Source organism: Stenella coeruleoalba (assembly GCF_951394435.1).
Source record: "Stenella coeruleoalba genome assembly, chromosome: 20".
Taxonomy (NCBI): domain Eukaryota; kingdom Metazoa; phylum Chordata; class Mammalia; order Artiodactyla; family Delphinidae; genus Stenella; species Stenella coeruleoalba.
The window spans coordinates 51,823,728-51,850,086 of NC_137166.1; the positions used below are offsets into that span (position 1 = coordinate 51,823,728).

Consider the following 26,359-nt stretch of genomic DNA (forward strand, 5'->3'; position numbering starts at 1 on the left):
TCCAACAGCTCTCCAAGGAGTCGCGTTGCGTGAGGGTTGAGTTGATGGCTCTTGTGATATGTAAAATCCCGTGACCAAACTTGAGGGTTTATTTAGGTTTTTGTTTGTTGTTAGGGGTTTTTCATTTCATTTTGTTTTGGTACCATTTTTTCATTTACAGATTGATGTCAAATGAAGGAAAGGAACACAGACACACACACACACAAACACCTGTCTGTTCTTGTCCAGAAGTGGGACATTCCCAGGGAGAAGAGAAAGGTTCCACTTGGTTCCTAAAATCACTGAGAGGCCCATCCCAGAATTCAGCCTGGTTGGTGGAGGCCAAGGCCAACAGGCATCCTTTTAATGGTTAGAGATGCTTCCTCGCTATTTATGGTTTTATGGTTGCCTTTGAATGGCTCTGTGGTTATTCTGTGGAGAAACAGGGAAGAATGATGAAATCCTCTAGGTGCAAGCATTTGTGCTACTACATTAGGGTGGGAAAAGTCAGACAGTTGTCACTTTATAGTAATAAAAACCCAAGGGAACATCTGTCGTACAGCAAGAAAAGGAGTGAGGGGGACTCAACACAAAGGAACCTGCCCTACCGAAGATCAGCAAATAGACTTAACTCAAATGCTTCAAGCTGCAGGAAATTTCAGATACCTGCTGGTGTTTGTGGACACGTTCAGAATGGGTGGAAGCATATCCCACCTGGACAGAAAAAGCCTCTGAAGTGGTGAAAGCTCTCCTTAAGGATATTATTCCCCGATTAGATTGTCTTACACCCTTCAAAGTGACACTGGACCTGCTTTTGTCTCCAGTATAACCAAACAGGTATCTAAAGCCCTGCAAATTAATTGGAAAGTCCATTCCTCCTGGAGACCACAATAAACAGGAAAAAACCCAGAAAATGAATCATACATTAACAAGAAGCATTGCTAAAATATGTCAAGAGACTAATTTAACTTGGGATAAGACCTTGACAGTAACTGTTTTGTTTTATCCAGAGTTTATAATTGTTATCTGTGGGAGGGTTGGAATTTTAATCCAAGTGTGACTCAAAGCTTTTAATTATAAACATGATGACATACTGCCCCCTAGTGGCGGACTGTGAAGAATTGGTTTAGGAAGGAGTAGGGCAAATTTGTAGCTCTCTGAGGGCTGCATGTTTGAAAACATTTTTTTTTAATCAAAATAATACTCATACATAGCAACAAATTATTTTTATGGAGAAACTTATTATAAATAGCTGCTCAGCACCTGGTCACTCTTAGTGTCTCTCCCCAGGTTTGTTGTTTTTTTTTAAATCTTTTGCACATTTTAAATTTTGGCAATATACTTGTAGGATACAAAATTCTAAATACATATGATGATACTAAAACCAAAGCCTTCCTTCCACTAAGGTCGCCTCTTCTGGCAGCCAGTGTTTTTCTCAGGGAGAATTTACACAGAATTAAGCAAAAAATGCACAACTTGTTTTACTTCTAATGGAAATGATAGCAGATAATAACCTTTCTTGTTTCTCTTAATGCTTTTTTTTTTTTTGCGGTACGCGGGCCTCTCACTGTTGTGGCCTCTCCCGTTGCGGAGCACAGGCTCCGGACGCACAGGCACAGCGGCCATGGCTCACGGGCGCAGCCGCTTCGCGGCACGTGGGATCTTCCTGGACCGGGGCACGAACCAGAATCCTCCAATTTTAAAAATTATTTATGGGCTTCCCCAGTCTTACAGCTGAGTGATATTCTTCTGGATAAATTATTTAACCAGTTCTCTACTGAACAACATTTAAGTTGTTTCTAGTCTTTTCTCTTCCAAAGGATGCTGCACAGAAGGCACTAGCACATCCGTAATTTTCCATGAATTTAACTGCAGATAAATTCCTAGAAATGGAATTTATGAATTCGGTAGACACTGCCAAACTGCCAAGGACATCTCTTTGTTATTGCAGTGAATTTTTTTTTTTTTTTTTTTTTTTTTTTATATTGCGCTACGCGGGCCTCTCACTGCTGTGGCCTCTCCCGTTGCGGAGCACAGGCTCCGGACGCGCAGGCCCAGCGGCCATGACTCATGGGCCCAGCCGCTCCGCGGCATGTGGGATCCTCCCAGACCAGGGCACGAACCCATGTCCCCTGCATCGGCAGGGGGACTCTCAACCGCTGCGCCACCAGGGAAGCCCCTCATCTGGCTTTTTACTTAGCATGATGTTTTCAAGGCCCACGTTTTAGCGTGGATCAGAATTCCATTCCTTTTTATGGCTGAATAATATTCCATTGTATGTCTAGCACATTTTGTTTATCCACTCATCAGTTGATGGACATCAACTGGGTTGATGGGTTGTTTCTACACCATTAGTGCTGCCAGGATCATTCATGTAGAAGTTTTTGCATGAACATGTTTTTAATTTTCTTGGGATCCCGAAGCTGATTTTTTTAAGAGAAATGGAAATCTACTCACACAAAATGCCCCGCCCCTTTTCTGCATTTTTAAATTTTAATTCATATAAAGTCCACTCTCTTTGGTGAATTTTGACAAATCATCTTCATACAACCATCACCACAGTTAAGATTAGAACAGATCCATCCCCCCTCCTCAAACTCTTGTTAACCCTCCTTGTAGTCAATCCCTCCCCCACCCCTGGACACCAAGGATTTGCTCCCTGTCTATATAGTTTTCGCTTTCCAGAAAAGTCTCCCCAATTTAAAAATCTCAACAAGTAATCACAGTTGTCCTAAAGTACTGTTTGTGGCTGGTTGAGGCTGGAGCCACCAGTGGGCACACCCCACCAAGCCCCACCACGCCCATTTCTTGCTCTGAACATCATCTATTTTTAAATATTTATTTATTTACTTTTGGCTGCGCTGGGTCTTTGTTGCTGCGCATGGGCTTTCTCTAGTTGCAGCGAGCGGGGGCTACTCTTCGTGCGGTGCGCAGGCTTCTCATTGCGGTGGCTTTTCTTGTTGAGGAGCGCGGGTTCTAGGCATGCGGGCTTTAGTAGTTGTGGCACGCAGGCTTAGTTGCTCCGCGGCATGTGGGATCTTCCCGGACCAGGGCTCGAACCCGTGTCCCCTGCATTGGCAGGCGGATTCCTAAGCACTGCGCCACCAGGGAAGCCCCTTTGCTCTAAACTCTAGACCAGTGTCTAAGGAACCTCTGTTGAGAAAACACAAAATTTGTCTCCACTTCCCATCCCTCCCTTCTCCTGCCACAGCTTCAGCTGTGGTCTGACTCTTGCTTCCTCTCCTTGTTACCTTTGAAATCTTAAAGGAAACCTATGGCTTAGAGTGAGGACCTTGACTCACACCCCACCCCTCCCCGCAAAGAGTGTCTCAAAGGGCCTGTGAACTAAATAGTGGCATTTAGGCTCCTTGTGGAAATCCAGAATTTCCAATCTTGCACCTTTAAATCTTTATTTGGGGTGGGGAGTGGTCTGTACCACACATAAACAGGATCCTTGGGGCGGGGGGGACTGAGAGAAAAGACTCGGGGTGGTTGAGAGCTCTTAAGAGGACGGGGATTGGGGGTGTTTAGAGAAGGAGGGAAGATCTCTATCATTCTGGGTAAAGGGATGGGGTGGGAGCTTGCCAAGGTGGAGAGGTCTGTGGGTGGCAGTGTGGGAAACCTAGGGGAGGAAGGGTGCAAAGGATGTGGAGGAGGGCAAGACTGAATGAGGCGGGTGCAGGTATCTGGAGGTGGCTGACCTCTGGGTGAACCTGGGCTCAGCTATGGCCTTGAGCAGTGTGACTTTGGGCAAGTTGTCTTCTCAGCCTTGGTGGGCTGTTCTGCAAAATGGGTACAAGCATCCTCCCAAGACAATGGGACTGGGAGACCAAGAGTGGGGCGTGAAGGCTCTTAGGGACCAAGGGAAGGGTCTAGAAGCATCTGAGGGAGGAACTGCTGGGTTTCCGGGGCTCCCCAGGGTGCAAGGATGACCCACCCTCCTGCTAACACCTTTCCCTGCGGCCAGACGCACCAACTGGTCCTGCACCAGACAGGGGCTTGCCCAGCACTCAAGGACACTCTGAATCTCGCCTGGGCATTGGATTAGAAGACCTCTTACCAAAATGAAAAGGTAGAGACTGTTCAATGAACAGAACAGTACTTGCATGGAAATCTCACTTTGGTTGAAAAAAACTCATGTGAGAAAGACCTGGAAGGACAGGACCTGGGTATCGCTCAGAGAGTCAGGACTTTTTTTTTAGAAAGTGTCCTTTTTTATTTTATTTATTTTTTAATTTATTTTTTATTTTTTGCTGTACGTGGGCCTCTCACTGTTGTGGCCTCTCCTGTTGCGGAGCACAGGCTCTGGACGCGCAGGCTCAGCGGCCATGGCTCACGGGCCCAGCCGCTCCGCGGCATGTGGGATCTTCCCTGACCGGGGCACGAACCCGCGTCCCCTGCATCGGCAGGCGGACTCTCAACCACTGTGCCACCAGGGAAGCCCGAGAGTCAGGACTTTTAAGACTTTATTTTTGCAATCTTTGCTTGACTGTATGCTCTGGTTCTCCACACTGCACAGGGTCTGCTTTTGTGATTCAATGGTTATTAAAAACATAGCTTTAAAGGCCACCCCTGCCCTCCTAGTCAAGTCTGAGCTCCAGGCAAGTCCACTAGGCCTGGGTGCTCTGAACTCCTCCCTCGTCACACCTGCCGAGTGCTGCCTCCGGGACTTTGCACTTGCGGTTTCCTCTTCCTCTTCACCCTCCAGCCTCCAGGTGGTGGGGGAGGAAGCGTTCCTGACTGCCTTCTCTAGACAGGGTGCCGGCTGTTCGCTTTCTCAGTCACACACAGCACTTCATTTCCTTTACGTGTCTTATCAAACTTTACAACGGGAGACGCGTTCCGGGTCGCCTCCTGGGCTTCAAATTTGGTTTAACTCAAAAGAAAGTGCGGGGACTTCTACAGTCCGTTAAAGTGGCGCCCTCCTGTGGTCGCGGCCCAGACTCCGACCTCTGGCCACTCAACCCATTTAAAGCTGTGCGTTTGCATTCGATTCAGATATTACTCTTAACGTGAGACCACAATCAAATATTTTTAGCCCACGCTTTCAAAACGCAGTCATTCCTGAGCTCACGCTGTCACCGGGCTCTGGCGCGGTGAATGACGGCGCCACACGGCCTGTCGCGTCCAACAAGCCCATTTATTTGGTTTACCGCGCGCTCAGGCCTGCATCACTGGCCGGGACTTCTCGGCCTGCAGCTTCACTCCGGAGCCCGCGAAGCCCGTGCCGCCCTAGAGGAGGAGGAAGAGAGGCAGCGGGGAGCTGGGGTGCCGTGGGGGTTCCCTGGCCCGCGAGGTTCGGTTGGGCCCCCGCTCCCTTAGTGGGGCGGGGCCTCGGTAAGGGAGCGGGCCCTCTGGAAGCAGGTCAGGGTTACCGGAAGGCTAGGGGACAGGGAGGAGGGGTGCCACTCACCCGCTGCAGCACGATGATGTCGCGGTCCGTGAGCTTCTCTCCGGTCACGGGGTCCACCATGTCCTTGCGAATCAGCTTCTCCACGCACTCCACGGTGACCACGGCCCCACTGCAGTGAGGGTGAGTGTGGGGCACGACGATCAGAGGGCCCGCCCCAAAGAGAGAGCCGCACCCCAAGCCCGCCCCGTCCCACAGGTCCCCAGGCTGTCCCCCAGGCGACTCACGAGGGCCGCAGGACGGCGCACGGTGTGGCGTTGCTCAGGCTGTCGCGGGTCACGGCACACACGTAGCGCTCGCTGCGCGTGATGAGCCCCACGCGGTCCACGGAGCTGTCGAGCGGCGTGAAGCGCACGGGCGTCAGGTCGGACATGCGCAGCGGCTTCCCGGACATGGGGCAGGTCACAATGCGCGACTGGGGAGCAGGAGGGGGGCCGAGTCAACAGGCGGGGCTAGAGCCGGGCGGAGGGAGGATGGGGGCCCTCAGGACCCTGGCCCTCTCTGGCAAAGCGGGCACACACAGGCGCTTGCTGGAGTAGGGGGCTCACCGGCTTCTCCAGCTTGGTGGCCTTGGCCTCGGGGGTCAGCGATGGGATCCAGAAGCTGGGCAGCGCTTTGTCCTTGTCCTTGCCTGTGGGGCCCGCACTGGACCCGGGTCGGGCATCATCTGCGGGGGGGAGAGGGGTTCGGACGCAACCAGGGAGGCACCTGGCCCCGCGGGAGCCCCACCCACTTGCATGTCCACTTCTCTCTCACCTGGGCAGTCCCCGGAGGCGGCCTTGGGCGTGAAGGGGTTGAGGGGCCGGCTCACGATGGCCGCCTCCTTCTCCAGGAAGCCCCGCACCTGGTCCTGCGCGGCCGCCCGCCGCAGCCCCTTCTGCTCCTCACGCCGGGCGCCCCGCTGCTTCTCGTAGGCCTGCGGGCAGCCAGGCAGGAGCGAGCTAGGCATCCCCCTGTGGCTTGTGAGTTTGGGGCACCCTAGGTGGGGGCTGGGGTGCCTCTTGGAATTTAAAGGTGGGTGAACTGGAACCCATACAGGGGAGGTTCCTGGCAGAGGCTCTGTTTGGTGGAGGCTGGTGACTGCCTGGGTGTGAATGTTTAATCGGCTGCACAGTTATCCATGGTGTGCCTCTGCTGCCTTTGCCTGTCCCTTCACCAACTGAAGGGCAGTTAAGCCATTTCCACTTTAGCTGGTTTGGGACTCGGTGGTCAACAGCTTGGCTGAAGCGGGACTGCCAGAGCTCAAAGCCTGCCTTTGTCACTGATTAGCTCTGTGGCCTCCAGTAAGCACTGTGACCTATCCTGGCCTCAGTTTCTTCATCCGTAAAACGGGCTGACAATGGTGACCTACCTCGGAGGCTCACTGGGAGGGTTACACAGGAAGATTTTTTAAAACACTACCTGGCCTGGCACATAGTAAGTGCTCAATAAATGTAATTTGGGGCCATATGTTATTAATTATACAGTATATCTTACCACTTATCTATTATACAGTCCATACAGTGTAGACTCTGTCCCTGCCCTCAACGGCCCGAGTTCCAGGATAGTAGGGAGCAGAGAAGGTTTATGGAGCCATGAAGGCTCAGGCAGTGTGAGGGCAAGAGGAGACACTGCTCCGGCCACCGAGTGAGCAAGGAGGGAACGCTGACGCTGACTGATGCTCGGGAGGGCTTCCGATGTGGGCTGCACGATGAGGGGGCCACCAGGCTGGGTGGAGGACCTGGGCAGAGGGGAAGCCACGCACTCCAGACCAAAAACTCAACAAGAACCTGGCCCCCAGTGCTTCCTGAGCTCTGGAAAAGCCGGCAGGACAAGGAGGGAGACAGGGTCCCTCCTAGCCACAAAATGAGCTCAGCAGTGGAAGGTGGGCCTGGCTCCAAGAAAATGCCTAAGAAGTTCTTATCTGTGAGCATTTCCCGCATGCCCTGCTGTGCCCGCTAGTTTGGCCCTGTCAGCCCATTTTAGAGACAATAAAACTGAGGCCCAAGGAGATGAGCTGGCATCCACTCATTTACCAAGTATGTCCCGAGAACCTAGGGCCTTGGGGTGGGTGAGAGCCCCGCTCCCTGCCCCTGGGGCCTGTATCAGACAGCCACAGGTAGAGTCACAACTGTGACAAGTGCCAAAGAAGAGGTGACAGGGGCAGGCCCTCAGGGCCCTGGACTAGCAAGAGGCCAGAGGAGGCAACACCTGGGCTGAAATCTGGAGAACGAGAAGAATTTAACCAGAAGTGGGAGGGGACGGTGTGCCCAGCAGAGGGAACAGCACAGGAGAGGCCTGGGCGGGGAGGAATTTAGATGCGAGGCCCAGCATCGAAACCACCTACCCACGCCTGCACCCCCTTCTCCCAGCCCAACCACCTTCATCTGCCGGGCGATCTCCTTCTTCTGGTGCAAAATGTACTCTAGGATTGCCTCCCGCTCATACAGGTAGCCATCGGGGCTGCAAAGAGAAGAGGGGATGAGAAAACATGGGCCTGGCCCAGGCCACATGGCCAGAGATTGACAGTCACCTGCTGAACATCAGCTCCCTGCCCAGGGCAACCACTGAGCGTCTTCTAGGCAACTGCTCGCTCAGGGCTCGGCTCAGCTCTCTGAGGTGACCGCACTGTTTTAACTCTCCCGGCTTTAGAATGTCCTCTGATGCGCAGGCAAAATCTCGCACTGTAAACGGTCAGCTCAGCAGGCCTGGGCTGTGCAAACCCTGCACATTCCAACCAAAGGACTGGCTCCTGGGAGGGCACCTCTAGGCCTTGGAATGTCCTGCCTGTTAAGAGTGTCTCTGTTTGCCTGGGAGGCTGGGACCATGTGGTGTGAGCTGGACCTCTGGAGGGGCTGAAGACCAAGGTCAGCCAGGCCTAGGTGACTAACGTCCAATAAAAACCCTGGACACCAAGGCTGGAGCGAGCTTCCTGGTGGGTAGTCACTGCTGCGGCGAAAATTAAGCGCTTTCCTGCGACTCCACTGAGAGAGACAAAGGAAGCTTGTGCCTGGTCTCTCTGGGACTCTGCCCCATGTGTCTTTTCCCACTGCTGATTTTATTTATTTAAAAAATTTTGGGGGGGCTTCCCTGGTGGCGCAGTGGTTAAGCATCTGCCTGCCAATGCAGGGGACACGGGTTCGAGCCCTGGTCCGGGAAGATCCCACAGGCCGTGGAGCAACTAAGCCTGTGCGCTACAACTACTGAGCCTGCGCTCTAGAGCCCACGAGCTACAACTACTGAGCCCGTGTGCCACTACTGAAACCCGTGCACCTAGAGCCCATGATCCACAACAAGAGAAGCCACTGCAATGAGAAGCCCGCATACCACAACGAAGAGTAGCCCCCGATCGCCGCAACTAGAGAAAGCCCGCGCACAGTAACAAAGACCCAATGCAGCCATAAATAAATAAATAAATAAATAAATTTATTTAAAAAAAAATTTTTTTGGCCGTGCCACGCAGCATGTGGGATCTTTTATTTTATTTATTTTTGGCTGCGTTGGGTCTTTGTTGCTGCGTACAGGCTTTCTCTAGTTGCGGCGAGCGGCGGCTACTCTTCGTTGCAGTGGGCGGGCTTCTCATTGCAGCGGCTTCTCTTGTTGCGGAGCACGGGCTCTAGGTGCGTGGGCTTCAGTAGTTGTGGCTCATGGGCTCTAGAGCACAGGCTCAGTAGTTGTGGCGCATGGGTTTAGTTGCTCTGTGCTATGTGGGATCTTCCCGGACTGGGGATCAAGCCCGTGTCCCCTGTATTGGCAGGCGGATTCTTAACCACTGCGCCACCAGGGAAGCCCGGCATGTGGGATCTCAGTTCCCCGACCAGGGATCAAACCCATGCCCCCTGCACTGGAAGCTCAGAGTCTTAACCACTGGACTGCCTGGGAAACCACCCCCATTGCTGGTTTTAATCTGTAACCTTTTGCTGTCATAAGCTGTCATTTGAGGATAACTGCTTTGCTGAGTTCTGTGTGTTCTTCTAGTGAACCACTGAACCTCCCGGTGGCCTCGGGGACCCTGAACCACGATCTACTTTCATCGCGATGTCTACAAAATGGACCAGTAATTGAGCACATATTTAGTCAGTGGACTAAGTACCTTCTACCCATTATCTCGCTGAAGCCTTTGCCAGACGCTAAGAGGTAGGTAACAGTAAGCACTCCACACGTGAGCTGTTATTATGGGCTAGCCACTTTCCAGGAGCCCTGCCCTCTATTGTGAATGTATTCTTTTCCACACCCCATGAAGCGTACTAGGATCATGCCCATGTCTCAGAGGAGAACACTGAGGCTGCGGGAGGGTAGGTGGCTTGCCAGGGCGCCCTGGCTGTGCAGCCCCCTCCTGGCGATTCCCTTGCCCTCGTCACCCTGACCCGCCCACCCGTGTTCCCAGCTTACGTAACAACAGGGTCGTGGCACGGCTGCAGAGAGAGGCAGCAGCAATCGAAGTCCTTGACGGCATCCCGGCTCAGTCGAATGTTCTGGGTGCCGTAGCCTGAGGCCGCTGGGGACAGAGAGAGGCAGAGGGATGGAGAGGCAGGAGACGTGCCCTTCTCCAAACCCGGAGAGAAAGGCACAGAGAGGACTCCGAGGTAGGGGGACTCAGAGAACAGGCAGTCAAGAGCTTGGGCTGTGTGTCTGCGTTGGGGACAGGGCTGCACAACCCACAGGAAGGCGTTCATCCCCAGAGGGTAAGTGACAGACAGGCCCTGTCCCTGAGGCAGCTCGGGGAAGAGGCTCGTAACTGACTCCCCTCGGGCCTTCTGGCTCTGTGACCAAGCTCAAGCGTCTGTACCTCTCTCGGCCTCCGTTTCCGCCTCTGGAATACGGCCTGACAACAGTGATTCCTTCCTCAGTGGGTGTTTGGGAGGCTTAGCATGGAAGGCACTTAACGCAGTGCCCACGACAAGGCAGGGAGAAGGTCGCTGGCTCACGTGGGCTGTTACGTTTCCGGTCGTGACCATCAGTCACGTGGCTGTTACTTACACGGTCGGGGGAAAGACACATGCCCAGAGAGCACAACCAGAGGAGCAAAGTAACATGGGGACTTCAGGGTCCATTTGCCCCCTCCCCCAAACCCAGTACCTGTGTCCTTCTTCTTCTCATGGTAGGTGTAGACGGCCCCCGCCGTGCAGTTCTTGCCGTGGCGTGTCATCCTGGGGGGTAAGGAAGGGGCAGCTGCAGGGCTGTGTGTCCAGAGGGGGCCCACGCAGAGAGGACTGGACCTTTCTGGCCCCCGATCTGATCTGACGGGAAAGCTGGGAGTGGGGCAGGGGAAGAGAGTTTTGCACACGTTAAATGGTTAAGAAATGCCTATACCTCCCCAAAACAAATATGGCACTCAACCCTGAAAAAGACCTGAAGTTTGCTTGTGGAAGTGGTGTCGGAAGGGGTACACGTTGTGAGTTACGGTGAGGTGGTGGAAGGAGGGTTATCTGATGGAAAGTTCTAGCAGCAGATGTGATCGGTGGGGCTCGTAACACGAATGGGGAACTGAAGCGCCCAGTAGATGTTCTGGATGTGTTGAGCGTGTGCTCTGTGTATGCCTACACGCTCATTTCAACCAAGCGCACCTGGCTTCATTTAGGTGCAACATGCCTTATGTTCAAATTGTTCCCTAATGTATCCATCGCACTGGAATAAATCTCGAGTTTTCAAAACAAGTGTTAGAGCAGAACTGACTGTACACGGAACGCTGGCAAGTCAACAAGAAAAACCCAGCTACCCCAAGAGGAAAATGAGCCGAGGATGCGAAGAGGCGATTTACAGAAGCAGCTCAAAGACTAACAGGTAGATGGAGAGATGCCTCCAATTCTCCTCACAGGAAAACCACAGTGAGACATCATTTTAAATCTATCACTAGGCTGGCGGGCGAAACTTTGAGAGCTGGATAAGATAGCTGGATAGGGTGAGGGTGGGTGATAGGAATCCCCTCAGGTGATGCTGGGGGAACACAGGCTGGTGGTACTTCAGCAAAGCGAGTGCAGGCGATTCTGCACTTGGGTGTATGTGCCCCAAAGGCGACAGCACTAGGGAGCATGTGTGAGGATGTTCACGGTGGTGTTATTTATACTGGAGGGGAGTCAAAGGCAACTGAATATCCCGCCCTCGTGGAATGGATAGTGACTGCCCCTCACGGAGGCCACCCAGCAGTGAGACGCAACTGACCAGGCGCGCACAGAGCATCGTGGGTGACTTCTTTTCCTTTGGCAGTGCCACGCAGCTTGTGGAATCTTAGTTTCCCAACCAGGGATTGAACGCTCACCCTCGGCAGTGAAAGCGCGGAGTCCTAACCACCAGACCAACAGGGAATTCCTGTGGGTGGATCTTAAAAACACAATGCTGGGTGAAAAAAGTAAGAAATAAAACAATCTGCACATGAACAAAATGATACATTTTAAACACCTGCAAACAAAAGATGATGCCTGTAAGAATGATTGCCCATGTAGGGGAGGGGACTGACTGGGGTTATGATAAATAAGAATAAACGGAACAAGAAGGAGGGGGTTATATGGATCAAAGGAATAAGACCGGCCTGGGCCTGAGTCCGAGGTTGGCCCCCTGCTGGCTGTGACTCTGGACTTGTGATTTCCTCTCTGAGTCCTTTGGTAAGAAGTGGGGAGAACCACAGGATCGAGTTGACACGACTGGATTGCTGTGTGGATTAAATGAGGTCATACTCAGAGCATGGCATATGGAATGTTCAGGAAATACTCTCTCTGGCTCTGTGGCTGAAAGGAGGATCCAGAAGGTGGGGGAGGGAGGCACAACCGGGAGCACCCACAATGTGAAAGGCAACTTCATCTTATTTCCCGGTTCCGGATGCTTTCAGAAACTTGCCTTTCACTTTCAAAACTCAAACACCTCTCCTTGAGCTACAGATCTCGCACTCCCCCTACTGGCATCTTCCTCCCAGAAACCCATTTTTTGTTTTGTAGGTATATTTACGTAGAATAGATGCACAGACCTTAAGGATGCAGCTTGATACGTTCTGACAATTGCATACACCCTCGTAACTACCCGCCCCAATCGAGATGCGGAACATTTCTAGCACCCCAGCCGCGGCCACTGTGCTGATTGCAGAAGGTAACCTTGGTGAAACACCCCAACTCCACCCACCGCCCCTCCTCCAGCTTCCCCTCACCCCCAGCTTTGGAGCAAGCCCAGCACCTGCTGCCACCCAGCTCACCTGCCATCCCCCTCCTCCGCCCTGGCCCCATGGCTTCCGCCCCAGCTCCCCCCTCCCCACTGGCACTCATGAAGGTCGAGTTCACCTCCTCAGGGACAAATTCCCCACTCTATTCTTAGTTGTCAACTGCTTTGACCCTCTGCGGTATTTGGCACTGGGCTGCTTGTCTTGTAGCCAAGTTCTTTGGCTTTGTGGACCGGGACATTTTCCCTCTGAGAGAGAGAGGAACCGCTATAGATGGAGCATTTCATTATTTTGCCAGGCGGTCATGGGAATAATCCCAAGGGACACTGCTTGACCCCTGACCCCCAGGCCAACTCTCAATCATCCAACCTCAGCCACCCTCTGAGGTCCGTCCCACCCCCATCTCCACTTTGGAGAGGGGCAAACTGAGGCACAGAAGTGAAGCCATTTGCCTAGGGCAGTGGTTCTCAAAGGAAGGTCCAGGGACCCCAGGGGTCCCTAAGATAGTTTCAGGGAGTCCACAAAACTATTTTTGTAATACTAAATCATGTTTGGGACTTCCCTGGTGGTCCAGTGGCTAAGACTCTGTGCTCTTGATGAAGGGGGCATGCGTTCGATCCCCGGTCAGGGAACTAGATCCCACACGCGTGCCGCAACTAAGAGTTCGCATGCTCCAACCAAAGATCCTGCGTGCCGCAACGAAGATCCCACGTGCTCCAACTAAGACCCAGCGCAGCCAAATAAATAAATAGAAAGAGAGCGCTCTAAAAATAAATAAATAAAACAAATGCGTTTGCCTTTGTTCCTCTCCTTCTCTCAAGTGTCTAGTGGGGTTTTCCAGAGGCTGTGTGACTTGTGCTTGTGCACCCTTGGGTTTTAAAAATGTCTTATATTATGCGGAGTGAACAGAGCCAGGTAGAAAAGGCCACGTGTTGTTGATTCCATTTATATGAAAGGTCCAGAATGGGCAGGTCCATAGAGACAGAAAGCAGATTGGTGGTTGCCACAGGCTGGGAGAAGGGGGGACCGGGGGCGGGGGCGTGCAGTGGCTGCTAAGGGGTATGGGGTTTCTTTCTGCAGTGATGAAAATGTCCTGAAATCAGAAAATGGTGATGGTTGCAAAAACAGTGATTGTACGGAAAGCCACGAATCGTATACTTTAAATGGGTGAGTTTTGTGTCACGTGAATTATATCTCAATCAAGACCGTTTCATACCTGTTTTCCTTTCTCATATGGCAAATCGCTTTTTCTTTCGGCCATGCAGCGAGGCTTGCAGGATCTTACTTCCCTGACCAGGGATCGAACCCAGGCCCTCAGCAGTGAAAGTGCCGAGTCCTAACCACTGGACTGCCGGGGGAATTCCCCTGATATGGCAAATCCTGATAGACAGAACTCCCACAAACAAAAGCTTTTTGGAGTCCTTGATGATTTTTAAGGTGCTGAGACCAAAAAGCTTGAGAACTGCTGACTAGGGTTGACCAGGGGTCAGCAGCTCTATTGTCTCCCCAGTGAGGAAAACCTCAAAAGAGAAAACAGAACTACTACCATCTCACGTCACTAGCTTTTCAGAGAGGCCACGTCCAAAGTAACATCAGCTGTTATATATCCTCCTTCCCATTTTACAGAGGAGAAAACTGCCTCATGAAGTCCCCCAGCTGGGAAGCGGCAACAGAGCCAGACTCGAACCCAGGCAGCCGTGTGGGTTAACCTTAACCATGTGACAGCTGCAGTCCTCCTGGGGAGGTTACAATCCAAGAATAAAGGCCAACTCATTCCCGTTCTCCCAGAAAGTCTTCAAAATCCAGAGTCTAGTCCACTCTCTCAACACATCTCAATTCAGACACGAAAGTTCCATTGCAGAAACTTGTCCTATATTTCGGGTTCATAAAATTTACAGGAGCAAATGTACATTCACACGCTCTGCTTGTGCCAAACGTACTTAAAAGTTTTCCAGGAATTGAATCCAGTATCGGTGCTTGAATTTGAATTAATTAAAATGAAATGATTAAAAAACACAGTCCCTCGGGGGCACTAGCCACATATCAAAGTGCCCCACAGCTTCTGGGGACTCGTGGCTACTGTGTTTAAAAAACATGACCACAATACCATTAATGCATTAATAATCCCTTCACATCCTTTACTATCCAGCTGGTATTCAAGTCTCCCTTATTCTCTCCCGACTGTCTTTTTCTGCAGTTGATTCGTCTGAATCCTGAATCTCTTGGGACCAGAGAACCCTCTGAGAACTAAAGGATGCTACGAGCCCCCTCCCTTTAATAGCGTGGGTCACGTGGGTGCTGCAGGCCGTCCCAGGCGGGTGGAGACCTGTGTTAAAGGAACCCAAAGCGTCGATTACACTCGAGGAAATCACAGACACAAACAGGATGTGTTGGAAGCAGGAAAGAGGGAGCTCCCTAAGAGCAAAAGCGAGGGTCTGAGATGTTCTATGAATAATGACTGGTATTTATTTAAGAGGTTTGGTGAACCTGGCCCTGTTCTAAGTATTTTATACATATTAACTCCACCAGATGCCACAACCCAAGCAGTTGCTACAAACAAGGAAACAGAGGCAGGGAGAAGGTGCCCAAGGTCATGCAGCCGGGGTCTGACCCAGGCATGAGTCTGTGGCCTTCACCACCCCTGATGCTGTAGCCTCAGGCACTGTGCTGACTCTCACGGGGGAGTGGGGCAGCTCCTGTAACCCTGGACCTTCCCCCTGGAAATCCCGTGTCCTTCCTCCTCCCAGGCTCCATCAGGAGTCGCCTCTTCTGGGAAGCCTGAGTTAGGCATTCCTGGTGCTCTGACAATGCCCTGATTTCCATCCATTATAGCTGCCACCCCTCAGAATTTCTCCCCCCAGACTAGAAGCCCCTAGAGGCGGGGGCTGGGTTGGACTCCAGGATGGGTCCTGGCACTGCATGGCACCTGGGGGGCACAGAGATGTCAGATAGGATGTTAACCACTTCCAACCCTAGGGCCGGGAGAGGTGTGTAATCAATGAATGAATCGTCCATCCAATCAATATAAAAGCACTACAGGAATAGAAATGACCATCACATCCTTCCAACACTTATGCACCAGGCCCTGGGCGAAGCGCTTCACAGTTCTGAACGCATTCGGTCCTCGGGATAACCTGCGAGGTAGGTTCTCCCCATTTTAGAAGTGAGAAAACAGAGGCCCAGAGGGATTAACTGGTCTCTTCCTCAGTCTGTTCCTTGACAGAGGAGCCCTGGTGAGCTTTTCAAAAGGGAGCTTAGATCACGTCACTCTCTTCTACTGCTCCTTGGATGTGGCTCAAGGTGAAAAACAGCTTGGATAAAGAAATGTGGGAGGAATGAAAGAATTGGAAAGCCACCATTTTGCAACCCCTGATGACATAACTGATTCACTAAGGCACCTGATGGCAACTGGACATCCGCAGGGTGCTGATACTTGCTAGCAGAAAGGAGAAAAACATAGCTTTACAACGGCGTGTCTGTGCTGTTCCTACCTGTATCAGTCAGCTAGGACTGCCAAAACAAAATGCCATAGGCTGGGTGGCTTACACAACAGACGATGATTTTCTCACAGTTCTGGAGGCCAGGAGTCTGAGATCAGGGTGCCACCATGGCTGGGTTTTGGTGAGGCCTCTCCTCCTGGCTTGCAGATGGCTGGCCACCTCCTGGCTGTGTCCTCACAGGGCGGAGAGAGTGCTTGCTCTCTGGTATCTCCTGCTCTTCTAAGGACACCAACCCCATGGATTAGGACCCCACTCTTATGACCTCATTTAACACTAATTACTTCGGGAAAGGTCCTATCTCCAAATAGTCATATTGGAGATATAAGATTTCGGGTGGGGTTGGGGACAAACGTTAAGTCTGTAAACACTACCTGAAGGCCCCATCAATCTCACCGTCCCTAAAAGTGGGACAGCCAGGTGTGCAGCTAGCAGGGCTGAAGCCCCCATGCCAAGATGCCTGAAGCTAAATTAATCAAGGCTTTCCATTTAATTTCCTGATTCCAGGAAGCCAGAGGCTAGAGCAGGGATCTGCCAGACGAGGCTAGACAGTAAAGATTTTCACCTCTGTGGGCCACCTGCCCCTGTCACAACTACTCAACTCTGCCCTTGTATGGCAAAGCATCCGTGGACACTATGTAACTGAATGGCCATGGCCGTGTTCCAATAAAACTTCTTTTATGGACACTGGTATCTGAATCACATATCACAAAATATTCTTCTTCTTTTGATTTTTTCCAATTTGTAAAATATTGAAGTATAGTTCATTTACAGGATTGTGTTCATTTCAGGTGTACAGCAAAGTGATTCATATATATATTCTTTTTCAGATTCTTTTCCCTTATAGGGTATTACAAAATATTGAGTATAGTTCTCTGTGAGATACAGTGGATCCTTGTTGGTTACGGTCTTTTCCAATTATTGAAAAATGTTAAAAACCATTCTTGGTTTGCAAGCTGTACCAAAACAGGTGGTGGTAGTCAATCATCTGTCTGACAAAGGAATTGTATCTAGAATATATAAGAAATTTACAACCCAATAATAAAAAGACAAATAACCCAATTTAAAAATGGGCAAAGGATCAAAACAGACATTTCTCCAAAGAGGATATATAAATGGCCAATAAGCACATGAAAAAAATGTTCCACATCATTAATCATGAAGGAAATGCGGTCAAAACAGCAGTGAGGGACTTCCCTGGTGGTCCAGCGATTAAGACTTCGCCTTCCAATGCAAGGGGTGCGGGTTCATTCCCTGGTCCAGGAACGAACATCCCACATGCCTCATGCCTCGTGGCCAAAAAAACAAAACATAAAACAGAAGCGGGGCTTCCCTGGTGGCGCAGTGGTTAAGAATCCGCCTGCCAATGCAGTGGACATGGGTTTGAGCCCTGGTCCGGGAAGATCCCACGTGCCACGGAGCAACTAAGCCCATGCCCCACTACTACTGAGTGTACGCTCTAGAGCCGGCGAGCCACAACTACTGAGCCCGTGTGCCACAACTAATGAAGCCCACATGCCTAGAGCCCGTGCTCCGCAACAAGAGAAGCCACCACAATGAGAAGCCCGTACGCCGCAATGAAGAGTAGCCCCTGCTCCCAGCAACCAGAGAAAGCCCGCGCACAGCAATGAAGACCCAACACAGCCAAAAATAAATAAATAAATTTAAAAGAAAAAGAAAAAAAGCAGAAGCAATACTGTAACAAATTAAATAAAGACTTTAAAAAGGGTCCCCATTGAAAAAATCTTAAAAAAAACAAAAACAAGAAACAGCAGTGAGATACTACTTCACACCCACAGGATAACTGCAGTCAAAAAGTCAGACGATGGACTTCCCTGGCAGTCCGGTGGTTAAGACTCCGCTCATCCACTGCAGGGGACACAGGTTCGATCCCCAGTCGGGGAAGATCCCGCATGCCACTCGGCATGGCCAAAAAAAAAAAAAAAGTTGGATCATAACAAGTGTGGAGAAATTGAAACACTCAGACACTGAGGGTGGGAATGCAAAATGAAGCAGCCACTTTGGAAAAGTCTGGCAGTTCCTCAGAAGGCTAAACACAGAGTTACCATTTGATTCAGCAATTCCACCGCCAAAAGAAATGAAAACTTATGTCCACACTAAATCTTGTACACAAGTGCAAGCAGCATAGTCACAATAGCCAAAAAGTGGAAACAACACAAATGTCCATTGACTGACGCGTGGATAAACAAAATATGGTATATCTCATACAAAGGGATATTATTTAGCTTTAAAAAGAAGTACTAATACATGCTACAAAATGGATGAACCTTGACAACATTATGCTAAGTAAAGAAACCAGACAGGAAAAATATTCCATTTATGTGAAAAGTCCAGATTAGGTTAATGCATAGAGAGAGGGTGTGGCAATTGGGGAGGGGGGTGCAGCGGGAATAATGGAGGAATAAGTGAAAGGCCATCACCATTTCAAAGAAGCAAAAAGACAAGTTCAGATGGTGGGATGATAACGGAATAACTGATCCAGTTTCTTCAATGAATCAATTGCCAAGGAAAAAAACAGGGTGGGGTGGAGGTGAGACTGTTTGAAATTAAGAGCAACTTAAGAGACATAACAATGACTTGAATGGATTCTGATTCAAAAAAGTGAAACTTCTTTTTTTTAAAGGCATTTTTTCAGAAGGAGAATTTGATTATGGACCAAGTAATAGGTAATATTAGGGTTGCTTTTGTAAGTGTAATAGTATTGTTGTCATGGAGGAAAATGTCCCTGCTTTTTTGTGTGCGTGTGTGCTTTTTAAAAATTAAAATTTTTTTAAAAAGTTTAAGTATAGTTAATTTACAATGTTGTAAAAATGTCTCTGTTTTTTACACATGTATCCTGAGGTATTTACGGGTGAAATGTCACGATGGATAGGATTTGCCTTATATATTTAATCTTAAAAAATACCCAGCCAATATGTCAAAAAATATTAATAATTGGTAACTCTGGGCGATAGAGATTCTTCTATTATTCTCTCACTTTTATATAAGTTGGAACATTTTCATAATAAAATATTAAAGTGAAATTGCTTTAAGGACCCATCAAGACCCGAGTTCACACCGAATCAGCAACACCATCAGGAGGTGAACCCAGGACTGCCTGACCCCAAAGCTCCACAGAGGAAAACGTTAACCCAACAGCTACTCCGAGAGGGAAGCGGCTGTCAAAAGGGTGCAGGGAGGCCGCGGCAGGCGACTGCACAATCCTTCTCCGCCCTCCCCATCACAGTCTGGGAAACGGAGGCCTGGAAAGGGGTGCTTCTTCCTCAACTCTCACTCATTAGACCCCTAGGAGTCCCAGTCTCCTCTTTCCCCTGGGATTCCCGGCCCATCCGTCTGCAGTGGAACTAAAACTACTGAGAACTGCCGGCTGAAGGTTTGGCTACCTCCAGGGAGGTAGTCCGGCTTCAAACTTGGGGAGCCTAGAGTGCTCTATTAAGGATTGCCAGGAAGTCAGGAATTCAAAATCCTGTCCTAGCTCCCTCAGGAGCCCAAGACTCTTGCCCACCGGAAGGCGATCTCACTAACACTAGCCTTCCACCGCCTGGAACTCACCTCACGAACGACTTCTCCTTCGTCGGTAGCTACTTCAACTGTACCCCTACACCGGAAAGGAGCGCTGTTTTCCCTCTCCGCTCCGCTCACTTCCGCCCGGCAGAAGAGACCGGAAGTAGATCTGCCCCTATTTGCGGAGGTATCTCTTCTGGCTTGGTAAGTGCTCCCTTCTTCTCTTCCGCCCTCCGGAAACGTGAGTGGCAAGTCGAAGGTTCCGGTCAGTGAAACTGGCGTGAATAGAGGGCGTGCTTAGTATATACTAGGCGTTTCCCTGGGCGGGCGCTTTGCGTCTCCCTAAGCCTGTGTTTAAGGGCTAATCACTTCGCCCAGAGATTGTAAAGTCCGCTTACCAGAGCATATCATCCACTTTTCTGCTGCAAAATAAGAGACAATAGAGAAGGGACAACTCCTCTGTCCCCACTTTATAAATGGAGCAGTTGAGAAATCGGAAGTCAGAGCCGTTCTCAGGAAGCAGGAATTTACTACGGCATACCCACCTACCCCCAGGGACCAAGGCACAAGTTTCCCGCCAGTTTCTAGATACCTAGATATCTGGAGACCTAGCTGTTTATTTCCCTAGCTCTGTCTGGCGAGCTCTCTGGGGGGAAATTGGATAGGAGGGGAGGGGGCGCCTATCCAACTCCCTAAGTGCCCCACGGTGTCGGAGACCCTGGCCTCCCTGTGGGGCTCTGGACCTTAGACCCTTAATCATAAGGTCCCTTTAAATACTTTGTCCCTTACCTGAGTCCCGCCCAGGGCAGGTAATCGCAAACCCCGCCCCTCTGGCCAGAAACCGGGATTTTGCCGACTATAGTTAACAAGGTAACCCCTCTTTCCTCTCCCCTCCCTTCTCCCCTGTCCCCCTTCACAGCTGGCTGCAGCTGGCCGAGGAGGCCCTGATTAAGGAGGAGGGGACAGTGCTCACAAGTCTAGGCAGGTAAGTGAATGTCCCTGGAGGCAGAGCTTGGCTTGGGGACCCTGGCTACCTGGCTCCCTGCTCTTCTGGGACCCAGAGGTTGGGGCCCCCAAACCCAGGAGTCCAGGACCGCTGCCCCCTCCCCCAGCTCCTGGACCCCAGGACACAGGCCTCTGGTTTTACCTCTTCTGTAATTTTTGATTCTGTGGCTGAATGTGGCAATGGGCACAGAGAGGTGGATATACATGGAAATTACCAGGAAGAAGGAATCCCTATCAATGGACATGTTTATGAGCTCCTACTTTGTGCCAAAAGCCATGCTGGGGGCTGCAGACACAGCAGAAAAAAAGATAAAACTCCTGGCTCTGGTTTCTGGAGGGACACTGCCTTTGCTGAAATCCTGCCTCTGAATCTTGCAAACTTTATGAACTTGGGCAAGTTCTTTTACTTCTCTGTGTCTCAGTTTCCTCCTGTATCAAACGGAGATAATAATAGCACCGTGGTGAAAATGAAACTGAGTTGATAGAGGTAAATGACCTTGAATAGTGCCTGGTCCAGGATACAGGCCACGTAAGTGTCTGCTATTATTATAATTCCTGGACCACAGGGTCTGGGCAGGGAGACCTGGCCTCATTCTCCAGGAGCTGAGGCACTTCTCACCTAACCACATTAGTGTCCACAAAATATGAGGAGCCACCGCTCTGTGCTGCTGCTGTACCTGGCACTGACCACCTGCCTGGACACCTCACCCAGTGGGGAGCAAGACCAAGGTGAGCGTTTGCGGGAAGAGCTGGAGTCCAGGCACAAACATCCACCTTCCTCTGGAAAAACCCTGCCTGCAGTTGCCTCCTGCCCCAGGACCCCAGAGCTCTTCATCCCCTTAAGTTCTGGCTCCTTCACGTCCCCAGTCCTAGGAACCCTCCGTTTTTCTGTCTCTTATGTCTTTTGGGTCCAGAAGTCTTCCTGGACCCCCCAGAGGCCCAGAGCTTCCTGGGCAGCCGTAGGCGGATTCCACGAGCCAATCACTGGGACCTGGAGCTGTTCACGCCAGGGAACCTGGAACGGGAGTGTCAAGAGGAGAGGTGTTCCTGGGAAGAGGCGCGGGAGTACTTTGAGGACAATACTCTGACGGTGAGGCCCTGGGGTCCCCGGAGTCCCTCTGTCTTCTCCAGGACCTGGGCTGGGGGGGAGGGTCCTGCCCCTCAGCGCCCTCTCCCCTCGTGCCTCAGAGATCATCAGGGCGGGCTGGTTTGGGGGTGTAGAATCTCCCAGCTGATGCCTCCTTTCTGCCTTCTCTCCTCCTGCCCATTCAAGGAGCGCTTTTGGGAGAATTACATCTACAATGGCAGAGGAGGTGAGTCGCGGGAGCCCTCATTCTGTGCAACTAAGGCAGCTCCTTTCTGTGGAGGCTGAACGAACATCCCCCGGCCCGATCTCACCCCCTCCATGTTCCCTGCTCCTGAGTTCCTGGACGGGGTTGGTAAAGAAATCCCCTCCTCTGAGACTAGAGCCCTTGCCCGAGGAACCCACCACACCTTATTCGGAATAGGTCCCATGTCCCCAGGAAGGAGGACAGTTGGTAGGAGAAGCTACAGCCTCAGGCTCAGAGGCCCTGGCCCACCTGAGCCCCTCTTTGGAGTCCAGAGCCCCAGCCCCTTCTGCAGCTTGGTTGCTAGGGGGGTTGCTCCCTAGCAACGGGTCTGGGCTAGGCCAATTGCTGGAAGCCTGTCTGTCCTCACCTGCCCGATCAGCCCAGCCCCAACCCCTCCTCTGAGTTCTGAGGCCCCATCGTGGCTGCAGCCTTGTTGCTAAGAAGGGGCTGCTCCTTAGCAACAAAGCCTGGCCAGGCTGGACCAAGGAAGACAGCAGCACTCACTACCTGGTTGGCTTCCCCTCCCCCACAACCCCATCCTGGCTTCAGCCTGGTTGCTAAGGAGGCCTTCTTCCTAGCAACCACACCTAGCCAAGCTCAGGACCCAAGGCCTCCTGCCCACAGGAGGACCCCCCTCCAGGCACAGGGCATCTCACCCCTGAGTGGCCTGGTTGCTAGGGGTGTTTCCACCTTAGCAACAGGCCCTAAGTCTGGGCTGAAGTCCTCACATTGGTTGCTAGGGGAGGTAACTGCTTTGCTACAGGCCTATCAAGGCCTGTTGGCTTCTCGAGTCCAGCTGAAACATGTCGGAATCAGGAAGGCCGTCCCCCACCCCCGGCTTCTTAGTGCAGCTTTTTGCTAAGAGGGCTAAAAGCCTGAGGTTTACTGTTTGAGGAAAGTCCCCCCTGCCCAGTGCTAAAGGGAGTTTCCCCAGCAGCAAGACCTAGCAAGGCCTCACAAAGCCAGGGTCCTCCCTGTGCCCCACCCCCCTTTTCCTCAGACATGAAGCTTTGATTGCTAAAGGCGCTTTACCTTAGCCAAGGGTCGACTTGAGTTCTAAACACCAGCAGTCTGTTTTTGAGGGGATGTCCCTACATTCCTCCTTGATAGATAAATTGTTCCTAGCCTTCTGGTAAGGCCTTGCCCCTCCTTAGCCTGGTTGGTAAAAGGTATTGCATTCCAGAGGGGACGGGGTTGCCAGATAAAATACAAGACAGCTCCCCCCACAGCCCAGTTAAATGTGAATTTCAAATACACAGGAATAATTTTTTAGTATATCTCATATATTCCATGGAACATACTTATACTAAACAATTAGAATTCCCTGGCAGTCCAGTGGTTAGGACCCCGTGCTTCCACTGCAGGGGGCATGGACGGGTTCGATCCCTGGTCGGGTAACTAAGATCCTGCATGACGTCTGCGGTGGCCAAAAAACAAGAAATTCACTGTTTATGTCAAATTCACATTTAACTGGGTATCCTCATTATTATTTGCTAAATCTGGCAATGCTCAGTATGGGGGTTCGGAGAGTTGGCTGTCTGAACTCCCTACCCTAAGTAAGCATGTCACCTGCAATCTTAGGAGGGTTCTCTCTCCTCTTAGAGAGACAATTGTCCTATTTTCTAGTCTCAGATGAGGTTATCCCAGGCCCTTTCTGCATTTAGTTCATTGCATTTTTGCAACCTATTAGGGAGGGGTTATTATTCCCATTTTACAGAGCAGGAAATGGAGGCTCACAGAAATGAGTGAGGTGAGTTGCCTGAGTTCACACAGCTAGGAAGTGGCCCCAGCTCTGCCTTCTTGGCCCGTCGTCTTCCCTCAGGGGAAATCTGGAAAGGTTTCCCCTACCTCAGGGGAAGGTATCTGGATGTTGGAGAGGGTGACAGCCCCTGACGCTGTGCCCTCCTCCCCCCCACAGGACGTGGACGAGGGGACGTAGCAAGCATGGCTGTGGGGCTGACAGTGGGCATCCTGCTCATGGTCCTGGCCAGCCTGGGAGCCTTTTGGTATCTGCATTGCCGTCAGAAACGAGGCCAGCAGCCCAGTCCTCAAGAGTAAGGGGGCTTTGGGGAGGAGGGGCTGGGGAGCAGGGAAGGGAGGAAGGGTCAACCTAAGGAGATGGGCCAGATTGGGGGCGGTTGGGCGCTGCTGAAAGATCTGAGGAGACCGTCATGTGGAGAGTGAGTCTGCGAGATTCTGTGTCCAGTTGTGGCATCTCTCTGACTATATCCACAGCACCTGGCACAGAGTAGGAACTCATTCAATATTTGCTGCCTGGCTGTCTTTGCAGTACCAGTTTTATGTGTGATTATCATTCTGTGGGTATTATATCTGGTGAGGCTGCAGCCTGTGGTCTGTGGGTGTCTGTGGGATGTCAGTTTCCGTGGTGACAAGGTGTAGCTGTGTTTGTGTGTGCCTGTGTCAGTTGTCTAGGTGTGTCTCTCTCAGTGGCAGGGTCGAAGAGAGGGCTTGAGCATTAGTCTTGAAGTATAGTGGGTCTAAAGGTTTCTAGGAAGGGTTTATTGTTAAGAGTGGATCTGGGAAATTTGTGGCTGAGTGTATCTCTGTTGTGTCTGTCTGTTTCTTGTGTGTGTCTGCCTGCCTCTCTGCAGGGCTGCGTCTTTCTCCACGACTCTCTGCTTGTATCTGGAGCACATGTGTCTGTGAACGAGTCTGTCTCAGCAGTTGTTGATTTCTGTGGCTGCCTGTCCCTGTGCATCTATCTGCCTGTCACTTCGAGGTGCTTTTCTGTGTGTAGAGTCAGGTTGAAGGTGACTTTTTTTCCTTGGTCCATCTCCCTTCCACCTCTGTCTCCCCACCACCCTCAGTGTCTCTGTCTCCCTACCTCTTTCCTCCTTCTCCCAAGGCTCTCTATCCTGCTAACAGTGCACCTTCTTGTCCCCAGGGCCGAGCTCATCAGTCCCCTGAGCTCTCTGAGTCCGCCGACGCCCCTGCCTCCACCCCCACCCCCAGGCCTCCCCACCTACGAGCAGGCGCTGGCGGCCTCTGGGGTGCACGACGCACCACCGCCCCCCTACGCCAGGTATGGGGCTGGGCTTCTGCCTGGGGGCGGGGCGCAGAGGGGAGGGCACTGCCGGAGGAGGGGCGCGGGCTTAGGGGCGGGATTTGGGATTTTGAGCTTATTATCCGGGGCGAGGTTTGGAGGGCGGTGGCGTGGCCTGAAGTGTGTGTGTGTGTGTGTGTGTGTGTGTGTGTAGTAGTAGTAGTATAGGTGTGTGTGTGTGTGTGTGTGTGTGTAGTATTATAGGGGTAGGGGTGTGTGGGTGTGTGTGTAGTATTATACGGGGGTGGGTCTTGTACCCAGAGGATAGGCTGAGACATCCAGGGTGGGTTGAGGGGGCTAAAACAGCCGGGCCTTTGACTCCCCACTGTGCCCCTCTCCTTGCAGCCTCTGGAGGCCGCGCTGAAGAGCTGTTTCGAGCTGTTTCGGAGTCGGGGTTCTCCGAACCATGCCCCAGATTCACACCGGATTCCGGAAACCCCCAGGCCTCTTAAACTCCGGAGCTGAGCTTGGAGGGGTGATGGCAGTAGGGATCGTCCGGCCCGAGGCCTACCCTAACACACGTGTTTCCGCCGCCTACGGATACACGCAAGTTCCCGGGCAACGTGTTCCCGCGTCCCGGCGCCTCGCAGGCCCCCACGCTCTCCTAATGGTGGGGGTACCCACCAGCCCCGCCCCCGGGATAGGCGTGCGTGGAAACTCCGACTCAGGCGCGCAGTGCCTCGCAGACTCGCGTGTGAGTAGGTGTGAAACGGCCATCTCCCGCAGTGTCACGGGCCACGGACAGGCAGAGCCCCGCCTGTGCACACGCGTGTTTTCGTGTGCTCCCCGTGCGCGCACGGGGGCACTCTGCAATCCGGGGAAAGGGTGGGGGGCATATTTGCAAGCGTGCTTGGTTGGGGGCAGGCGCACACTGCACCTGGGGGACTGGAGTTGAGCTCTTTCCCTAAATAAAAACCCTTTGGAAAAGAGACCCAAAAGAGTGAAATAATGCAAAAAAAAAAAAACACAAATAAACTGAACCGCGTTCCCGGGCGCGTCTGCGCACGGCAGAGCTGGCTTTCTGTACAAACGCTGCGCCCTACACCCTCAGGCCCTGCTAACGCTCTGTGTCTGCCTCTCTCTCTCTTTTTTTTTTTTTTCTCATTTGCACGGGATTGTGGGAGGAAGCGGAGCGCAGCCAGACACCCCGCCGCCCGCCCCCCCTTCCCCTCCCCCCTCCCCCAGCCGCCTTGTGCAAAGATGGCTGCACCGTGAGCGCAGAGGAGGAGGAGGCGGCGGCGGCGGCGGCGATAGAGCGAGCACCCAGCGCCCGCACCCACCCCGGGGCCGCCCGGGACGCCCCCTCCGGAGCGCGCGCCCCCCCTTCTCTCCTGCAAGCGCCGGGGCAAAGGCGGAGACAGCGGGGTCCCTCCTCCCCCCCTTTCCCTCCAGGGGGAACCCCCCTTCCCCCTTCGTTGGCTC

At 51.9% G+C, this 26,359-nt stretch overlaps 2 protein-coding genes across 3 annotated transcripts; one reads left to right on the forward strand and one right to left on the reverse strand.

The window, feature by feature from the left end:
• Positions 1–4,019: 4,019 nt before the first annotated feature.
• On the reverse strand, positions 4,020–19,733 carry NOSIP (nitric oxide synthase interacting protein). Of its 2 annotated transcripts, none has more exons than XM_079907747.1 (9): positions 19,586–19,733; positions 10,448–10,518; positions 9,761–9,866; positions 7,750–7,831; positions 6,146–6,305; positions 5,938–6,056; positions 5,617–5,804; positions 5,393–5,501; positions 4,020–5,211 (listed from the first exon to the last, which is right to left on the reverse strand). In XM_079907747.1, exons 2-9 carry the CDS (start codon positions 10,515–10,517, stop codon positions 5,140–5,142), a joined length of 906 nt encoding a protein of 301 aa, XP_079763873.1. In that variant the 5' UTR covers position 10,518; positions 19,586–19,733; the 3' UTR covers positions 4,020–5,139. The 2 variants fall into 2 exon arrangements, with proteins under 2 accessions (XP_079763873.1, XP_079763872.1); XM_079907746.1 differs by having other exon boundaries at positions 10,448–10,620; positions 19,586–19,730.
• On the forward strand, positions 19,700–26,283 carry PRRG2 (proline rich and Gla domain 2). The gene is made up of 8 exons (XM_079907748.1): positions 19,700–19,741; positions 20,457–20,522; positions 21,175–21,271; positions 21,457–21,632; positions 21,816–21,855; positions 23,792–23,927; positions 24,779–24,916; positions 25,283–26,283. The coding sequence occupies exons 3-8, from the start codon at positions 21,187–21,189 to the stop codon at positions 25,299–25,301; spliced, it is 594 nt and encodes a 197-aa protein (XP_079763874.1). The 5' UTR covers positions 19,700–19,741; positions 20,457–20,522; positions 21,175–21,186; the 3' UTR covers positions 25,302–26,283.
• The last annotated feature ends 76 nt before the right edge of the window (positions 26,284–26,359 follow it).